We start from the raw sequence: 9,876 nt of genomic DNA on the forward strand, positions 1-9,876 counted from the left end.
GGAAGTCTATGTCTATAATTACTTTTGTCATGAATGACAATAACAAGTGTCTGTTGGAACACTTATACTTCATGTTGGCATAGTAATTGTACCAACATAAAGTCTAAAAATACCAATAATCATGTTAGTATATTTAAACCTCATATTGGGGAAATGATTTTGGCACACCTTTATGTGAGAGCACAGTTTTCTATGCTCTTCTCACATAAGGTGTGTCAAAATCATTTTCCCTATTGGTATAGTAATTATACCAACGGGACTTTATTATTGTCATTAAAGACATGAACAATTATTGATTCAGACAACCAACTCATCGTATCATCTCCGCATCAAAAGCATCATACACATAAAAAAATAATAATAATAAATAAAACTTCGTAAATATACATTAGCATAAGCTTCATATTTAACACCAAACATAGTTTGGTCTAGTGGTAAGGTCCCCCCTCCCCCACTCTCAAAGTGCCTAACCCGCTAATTCGGGTCGGGAGAACCGGGGAGAGGTTTCGGCTTGATAGGGTCTTTTTCCTTACCAACCAAAAACGAAAAAATAAGTTTCATATTTAACAAAATCAATTGATTCATTTGTTATAAATTATTTAACTATTACACTCATTTTTCAAATAATATACTTTCTCTGTTTTTTTTAGTTGCATCACTTTCTTTTTAGTGAATAAATTTTCACTATCTCTCCCCTTTTACATGGGTTCATATTTTATTGTCTACAAGTCCGCAACTTAGAAAATAAACTTTCTCTATCTCTCCCCTTTTACACGGGTTCTTTTTTCATTGTCTACGAGTCCGCAATTTGCAAAATGATGCAAGTAAAAAAAAAACGGAGGAAATGTTATTTTACGTGTATCAAATCCTAAAGTATTTTATAACTCTAAATCGTAAAAATTGTCATTTTTTTGGAAAAATTGCCAAAAATAATCCCAACTTTGCTCCGTCCGTCCAAAATAATCCCAACTTTCGATTATTTTTTTAATAATCCCAACTTTATACTCCATCCGCCCAAAACAGTCCCAACCGATCATCCAACTTGTTATTACAAGTTATCAGACACGTGTCATTTTATTTTTGTTTAGAAAAAATTTAAAGCAAAAAAAAAAAATTAATCAAAATAAACTCAAAAAAATAATAAAATAAAAAAAATAATATATATATATATATATATATATATATATATATATAAATAAATAAATAAAAAAACAACAGAGCCTTGAACCCAGCCACCCTCACTACCACACACCCAACCCAACCCCCTGCCTCCAAGCGCCGGCCACCGCCCAGACACCCTCCCCCTCCCTCGGCGCCGGCACCACCCCGACCACTCTCCTGAAATGTAAGCCTTTACTATTTGATCTCGTTTTGGTCATAGTTACCCATTGTTCGTATAATCGATTAATTTCATAATTTCACTCACATTCTGAACTGGTGTAGAAAAGTCTGAACACCATGTTGCTGCCATATATTTTTCCTTCATATCACTTGATTAATCTGGAATTGTATGACATCAATTGAGCATTTGAGCTTCAATTTACTTGAGCAATTAAGATATCTTGACCAATTGCGCTTCTATATATTACTTCAGAAAGCTTCGACCAATTGAACTCTCAAGTCGACATACGCTCTCCTATTAGGTGGTCATGCGCCGGAAAGGGGAGGGGGATGGAGTGGCGTCGGCTGGAGGGGAGGGCCTAAGGGCGGTGCTAAGGGATTGGTTTTTTTAAAAATTAATTAGTTAATAATAATAATACTAATAGTATTTTTTTTTTTTTTGAAGCAATAATACTAATAGTATTAATATTTTTTTTTTTGTTTTTGGGCCAATCACATGGTGACATTTGTACATTAAACCTAAAAAAACAAAATTACTTATTTGACAAGTCACCGGTCACTTGGGATTGTTTTGAGCGGTTTAAGTATAAAGTTGGGATTATTAAAAAATAATCAAAAGTTGGAATTATTCTAGACGGACGGAGCAAAGTTGAGATTATTTTTGGCAATTTTTCCTTTTTTTTAACTTTTTTGAGGAAGTAAAATTTGTCAAATTAAAATAGCTAATCATACTCCGTATTTTATAATTGTAATATATGGGGTATCATTATATCAATACCTTCAATAGTATAAGATGCACCTTGATTACTATGAGTACTACGCAATAATCAATTAAAGTCAAATTTTCACAAACAAATTACTTTTATATATCTATTTCCCAAAACGAACCAACATTTCTCATCATCTCCACAGAATTTAAATTTTCAACCCTTCAAAAAAAAAAAAATGCTCTTTTTTTATTTTTATAAAATCAAATTCTCAAAAGGGAAGTCCTTCTCACTAAACAAGATATCAAGAAAACTTCTTAAAAAATTAATCAAAGATACACTCAATTCACACGTGGCGTATGTTAACAAGTCTTATCCACTTCCATTTCCATTCTAAAAATCGAAAAAATTCCCGAAAATATCTCTCGCATTTTCCCCAACTTTTCAATTTATTATTCCATCTTTACTTCACTCAATCAAATTCCCATTTTCTCATAATAAATTATTATCCATCCTCCAATTTTCCCCAAGTTCCGTAAACCCTAAAAAATCAATCAATCAAATTCACCATGGGAGGCGGCGGAGCCATGAGAGCGGCGGCGAAAGTCGCCGGAATCGGAGTAATGACCGGCGGATTTCGCGCGAGTGCAGCGGCTGAAACACAGGTGAATTTAGCGGCTCGAAAATCGGTTCGACCGGTTTCTTCTGGGTTATCATCTTCAACCGGTGGATTGACGGTTGAAGAAACGGTTCAGAAACCGGTTTGGGAGATTGATGATTGGGAATTTGCTGGTGGTGAAGATGAATTTGTTGTTGACCGGGTTGATTCGGGTCAACCCAGATTGGTTTTTGGCCCTGTTCCTACTATTGAAGAAACTAAGGAAGCTACTTCTGAACTTAAAGATGCTCTTGATCAGTAAATTTCTATTCCTCCCTTTAATTTTATTGGGTTTATGTTTTTCTTTTTATGATTTAGGATTTTGTTTTGTTGAGTTTTTTTTTTAGCTATTTATCGATTTATTGTTGAATTAAATGATTGTGGAAATGGTATCAAATTCCGTCATGGCTCGTGATCGAATCTCGTCTAAATTATGTATAAAATGCTATATTTATACGGGTGTCATTATTGTTTTGGAGTTGTTTGAATTTTAGTGATTTTTATAAGTGTTAATTAAAGTTTGTTTTGATATAGGAAAAAGGAAGGAAAGATTGTTACTTTTCTTTAAAATGGAAAAGAATGTAATAATTTGTTTTGAATAGGTTTTTTGTCTGCATAAGAAGCTGGTTGTTGATTAGGAATTTCTAGATAAACTTGCCAAATTAGGTAGAAAAGATTTTGTCTTTGGATGATTTTGTGTCCCATTGTAGAATGGTGCTCATGTGGGAAGTCTTTTCGCATTTATAGTGCTGAATTTTTGAATAACTGTTGGAGTTCCGAAAGTCCTGATTATTAGCTCAATCTTTGTGAAATGCTAGTGTAATGAACTGTTATGAGTGGGATAAATATTACTGTAATTTGCTGTCTTGTACTCTTGTGCTCCCTATTTGGGCTTGACAACATTTTTGTGGCTTCATATTCTAGTTCATTTTAGTTGTTCAGTTAGCTCCTTCGCTCTTTGTAGATATGGCGATATGGAACAATTCCTTATGTCCTCCCTAGATAGCTGTCACAGCATTAGTTACAGGGTAATACCTGATAATTTGCTGCTGATTTGTTTGGATTTAAAGTACTCCGTACAAATTACTCCCACTTCTCTTTTGTATGTATTTTTTCCTTAGGGGGTAGGGAAGAATTGGCATGAATTACTTTTCAATTTCTGCCTCATTTGGTTCATGCTATGTATGACTTATAAGTTGGCATTTGGTTAATTTCATAAGTAGCTACTTTAGTCCTTTAGCATACATTTATAATATATTAGGCTTTATTTTCCTTGGCTTATTTTGTTGAGCTTAATTTTGTATAACTTTTTTTCAAACAGATGATGAGAACAAAGCTTTATTGAACCATACATTAGTATGTTAAAAGGAAAATTTTGGAAAATATGAAAAGAGAATTTTATATATGCCGAAAATGTGGATATTGTTGACAGTTGAGATAAAGGATTTAGGTTTATGTTTCCTCCTTTATTTATTACACACTTCACTTAAGTGAATGGAGGAAGAGGATTCTTTGAATAAGTTTCAATAATTTGATGGTTGTAACTTATAAGGCCTTTAGATACCTCATTTTGACTCTAGAAGAGGCTACTCAGTCCCATATAGCTGAGGTTTTGCTTTGAAAATTTGATGCTTAATTTGTTTTGTTTTAGTTACTATGCCTTTTTCCTTGATGATCTCTCCCTCTGACACCCATTTTCTGTGTGCAATCTTACAATTGTGTTAATTTCATCAGAATTATGGTGGTTGCTGAAAACTTCTGTAGGAAATTAAGGGCTGACCTTCTTATGAGATGGAATTTTGTAATATTTAATTTGTGTATTCAACGAAAAATTTATTCCCCTTTTTCATCCTGGATTTCTATTTTGTCAAAAGAATTACTTTGGTCTTTGCAAACGGATCGATAACCCTTTGAGCATTTATGATCAACTTTGGCACAGCATCTAACTATCTAATTATAATGGATATTTTTTTTCCTCTTCATTGATTGTATAGTTTAGAGCTATCAATTATATGACATCATTGTGAGCTGCTGGGTTATTTATATGAATGGTGCTTATTTGCAGGGTATATCTCTCTTCACCAAAATCTTTGGGAAGTGTGGACTCATTCCCATCTTTTCATGAGACTAAAGCTTGCATCACTCAGGAGTCACGTTTGCCAAAAAGTGCGATGCAAGCATTTAGGCTACTCAAAGAAAGCCCTGCTGCCCAGGTATTTATTTATCATTCATATTTTTCTCATGTCTCCTACTCTTTTCAATGCTCATTAGCTGTAGGTATTGTATTTGTTAGTAAAGATTTATCAAGCATCTGATTACATACTAGTCCAAATGTCCAATAAAACTGACAGCAATTATCAGAACTAGTTGTCTTGTTATTTATTACTGCTGTACTAACAGTGATGCTCTAGAAGCTGTTAATGGGGGAGAAATGTATATTTAGGCTTCTCTCTTCAAAGCTGGAACTTGGATCGGTCTTTTCTTGATTATATTTGTTTGGACATTGTAATGAAGGGTAACCGTCTTGTAAAAAGTTGAAGTGGAAACCCAGTTATATTGAACTTTCATTTCGTGATGTTTGTAGCCCAATTTCATGGTGTTAGTACTGCCTCTGAAAGTTTGTCAAGCCGATGGATGGTTATTGAGTCAACGTAATTGCAAGTTTCTGTTATTTGTTGTTGTGTTGCTGGTGTCACATGATCCCCTAAAACATTGGAGTGATATATCATGCTATATGCATTCGTCTTCTTTGTGGTTGAAATGTGAATTTCTGTGAATCTTGGCATTTTGTGTAGTCCTGATATGGCCTAGCTTTGCTATTAGGTTTTGATTGGTCAGTTTCTATGCATAACACTTCTCGCTGCTATCAGAAGTAGTGAGTGTTTTTTTTTTTCCTCCCATCTTAGGAAAGATAACAGATGTGAAATTCTTTCTGTGAGCATAATCTTGGCTAGCAAAAGGGATTAGGTTTGTGTAGCTTTTAGTTATTACTTTATTACTGTTTGCGGCTGAGGGTGATATCTTCCATTCGAGTATTTCTATCATCAAATTTAATAACTGCTAGAAGAGTTCAATAGAATAACTGTGCACAATGAAGAACCGAGGCATTTGTCATTTTGTCCTAATGCTTGACGGGGGGTTAGAAAGGACTAATGCTTTTATTGCTTTAATTCTTGATGTTTTGATTGCTATGACTGCAAAATACATTAGAATCGAGTACTTGCAAGTTAACATCGGACTTTCCATTTTATGAAACTGTCATATGCTCTGACACTTGTTAGCTTGGATGAAACTGTATGTGATATATGTGATTTTTTTTGAGTTTAATCATCTAAATTTAATTGTTTTGCCTCCTTATTCTCTTCCCTTGGCAGACTGTAGTTGCTTCAATTGCTTGTGATCCTAATGTGTGGACTGCTGTTATGCAAAACCCTATTCTCGTGGAGTATCTCGAGTCAGAGAAAAAAGGTAAGAAACTGTCTAAACCCGTACTTCAACTCTTTAGAGTTATTCCCTTTTTTTTGTTTAAAAATATATACACACATTTTAAGTCTGATCATGTAGTACAACACTTGCAGCTACTTTGTTTGAGAGTCCCGAGTTTGAGAATCAAGAGTCTCCAAAGAGTTCTGTAAATTCTCCTGATTACGATGATAATGAAAAGCCTGATGGTCTGATGGCTTTGCTAGAAAATGTAAAACTTACAGTAGTCGACATGGTTCAAAACTTGACTGATATGGTCCAGAGCTGGTTTGCCGTCCCAGAGGTGGATAAAAGAGCTGGATATACTGATGATAGCTCCAGGACTTACTTGGCCGGAGGTTCATTCATGGCTCTTGCCATGATGGTGATCATGGTGGTAGTAATGAAGCGAGGTTAGACTTGAATTCCTCAGCTGTCTAATTTGTCGATCCTTCAACATCTAGTCGTTTTTTGCTTGCAAAGAACTATAACAGAGTTCAGGTTTTATTTGAGTGCTATCAAGTATCAATGCATGGTAAATGTTATGTTAGTACATTTCTCATTCCAGTACGTATATGGATTTTTGAGAAATGTTAGTAATCATCGGAAGATGTCCTTGTACAGTAAAGTTCACGAAGAATAATTGGAAGACTGTTTAATGGGTATATAAAGGAATATTCTGTGCTTTATTTCTAAAGTTTATTGATTACCCTGTTGAGCTTGATTTAAGAGTATGATGATAATCTGTAATAGCAAGGTTTACCACATCTACCAGTATACCACATTACCACCCACATTAGTATTCTCTGTGGGCTGTTATGTTTTATACTTCTGCTCTCCATCTGAAGGATTTGTCGTCCACATAAACCCACCCTATAACCTATAACAGCAGGTCGAACTGATAGTCACCACCGTGGATAGGCCCAAACATTTAATCTCTCATCTGCTTTGACTTGTGATGATCTTCGACGATGTGGATAATTATTTCAAATTGGTTCCCATACATGTGGCCTATCGTTTAGAGACGAAAGGGTTAGCCTGGACACCAAACATGATCCTGTATATGTGGCCTATTGTTTAGGGATGAAAGGGTTAGTCTGGACGCCAAACATGATGCTATAAAATCCGGAATCGACGATAATGATAAAACTAGTCTGGCCACCTTCAGGACATATTGTCACCATCCCCTGAAACTGCAGGTCGCAAGTGAGATGGAGGTTATGTTGTGTTTTGTATGTGCGTTAAGACAGCATTTTAGGAGTGTCAGTGATGGGTAAATTATTTCTATTTTGGTGGTTTCAATTAATTAATTACTCATAAAACTGTAACATTTGATTGAAAGTATAATTGGCTAAGAAAGACAAGATATGAAACAACAAGGGAAACTGCATGGGTTGTCTTAATTGTTGAAGACAAACAGCTCCTTATTGCCAGCTGAATTTGTTGTCCAGCTAATTTAATCAAAGTGGAAAGAGAGAGAAAAACGACATAGACTATGATTATTTAGCATTTTTTTTATTGCGAATTAAATTAATTTAGTGGACTAATCGCTTTATTAAAATACTTCTTTTTGTTATGATAAGTATGATTACTCCTAAATTAATTATGCTCTATTGTCTTCCATGATTACTTCTATATAACAGGTGAATAATTGTTCTTCACGTAAAAAGTTTTTGGTTGAAGACAAAACTCACATAGTACGTACCATGGAGTATATAAATATATAATATAAGTAGGTTTAGGTCTTGTTTAGTTCACCTTATTTTTGCTGATCTAGTCTGGTCTGATCTGATTTGATTGTCTAATTTGATCAAGTGGGGGTCTTGTTAGATGTGTATTAATGTGTCTTTTATTAATATGTAATTTTTATAATTTTTTTCATTACATGATTAAATATATTTAATGCTAAAAAACTGCACGGTAAACGATGATCTGATCTAAACTTATTTTTTCTGATTTGAACTTTTTTTTTTGATATGGTCTTAACTTATTTTTTTGAAATAAGTAAAAATAAGTTGGACTAAATAAAGGCGTTAGTCATCTCAAATCAAATTCATGTTAAGATTTTTATTTGATTTGGGATAATTGAGTTAACTATATACTACTTAATACAATTGTTGTATCTACTAGGCCACTACTTTCGGAATTTCAATAGTGGTAAAAATGCAGATTGATGAAAGATGTACAAATTTAGTATTATTCAAAATCATGTGTTTGTATATACTTTCTTAGTTTCTTTTAAGTTGTAAAATGAATTCTTAAGTCAATATGTTACTCCGTATAATATATCAATCAATCAAAGCCTTAGTTCCATAATTGGGGTCGGCAACATGAACCAAATTTGATTATTCCGTGTAATCATCGACAAAATCTTCCTCTTTCATCCCTTACGATCCAATGCTTCATCATTATGCAAATCCATATCCTTCCTAACTCCTTCTAACCAAGTCATTTTCAAATCCATATCGTTCCTAACTCCTTTCAACCAAGTCATTTTCGGTCTCTCTCTCCCTCGTTTAACCCCTCCATGGTCCCACTCTTCCACTCTTCGAACCGGTGCCCCTTCGGGTCTCCGTCTTACATGCTCAAACCAACGCATACGATTTTCCCTTAATTTGTCTGCAATGCTTGCCATACCTACTTTCTTGCGAATAACCTCATTTCTGATTCTATCTCTTAGAATGTTCCCGTACATCCACCTTAACATGCGCATTTCCGTAACCTCCATCATTTTTTAATGTGCTCCTCCTTAGAAGCCCAAACGTTCTGTACCATAGAGCACATTGGTCTTATGGCAGTCCTGTAGAATTTTCCCTTCAACTGTAAGGGCCTGAAACCGACACAGGTAGGTAGGTAGAGAATACCTAGGGGCGCGAGACAACTCTCTCTAAGGGGGTCGAATTGACCAGGCCCGGGCGACTGTTTACCAAAAACACAGGTCTCCGCAAAGTCGGGGATGTTTCGGTCATATAACACTCTCGTGGTCGCTCTCCATTTAAGCCACCCCGACTTAATCCTGTGGGCCACGTCTTGATCAATGTCACCATTTTTCTTGATGATCGATCCAAGATACTTAAAACATTCACTCATGGTCAAATCCTTTCCATCCAAACTAACCACTTCATTGCTTGTCCCCTTATGAGTACCAAAGCGACATACCAAATATTTAGACTTACTCCGACTCAACTTAAAACCTCTATATTCCAACCTTTGTCTCCATTGCTCCAACTTGGTGTTACTTCACCATGGAACCTCAACTTTAGTTTCATCCACCAAAACAATATCATCCGCAAACAACATACACCATGGAACCTCATTTTGAATTGGTCTAGTTACTTCATCTAGAACCGTTGCAAAAAGAAAAGGGCTTAATGCAGACCCTTAATGCAATCCAATTGTAATAGGGAAATCTTTTGTTAACCCTCCACATGTCCTCGCATTTGTTGACACATCCCGATATATATCCTTAACCAGATCCACGTATCTTCATAGGATACCTTTCTTCAACATTGTCCGCCAAAGTACCTCTCTTGGCATCTTGTCATATGCCTTCTCTAAATCAATAAAGACTATATGAAGATCCTTCTTCCTCTTTACCATATGAAGATCAATGTTATAATAAAATACCAATAATAACCTTAGTGGTGTGGCAAAGATAGAAGATGAGTGGGAGCTGATAATCATTGGGGTAAATTCAGTGACACATAC

The 9,876-nt window shown here is 35.1% G+C and overlaps 1 protein-coding gene across 1 annotated transcript; it reads left to right on the forward strand.

Moving 5' to 3' along the window:
- The first annotated feature begins 2,352 nt into the window (after nt 1-2,352).
- LOC110693165 lies at nt 2,353-6,869 on the forward strand. The gene is made up of 4 exons (XM_021870288.1): nt 2,353-2,964; nt 4,772-4,919; nt 6,081-6,174; nt 6,285-6,869. The coding sequence occupies exons 1-4, from the start codon at nt 2,618-2,620 to the stop codon at nt 6,584-6,586; spliced, it is 891 nt and encodes a 296-aa protein (XP_021725980.1). The 5' UTR covers nt 2,353-2,617; the 3' UTR covers nt 6,587-6,869.
- The last annotated feature ends 3,007 nt before the right edge of the window (nt 6,870-9,876 follow it).

This window comes from Chenopodium quinoa, unplaced genomic scaffold (assembly GCF_001683475.1).
Source record: "Chenopodium quinoa cultivar QQ74 unplaced genomic scaffold, ASM168347v1, whole genome shotgun sequence".
In the NCBI taxonomy this organism is placed as follows: domain Eukaryota; kingdom Viridiplantae; phylum Streptophyta; class Magnoliopsida; order Caryophyllales; family Amaranthaceae; genus Chenopodium; species Chenopodium quinoa.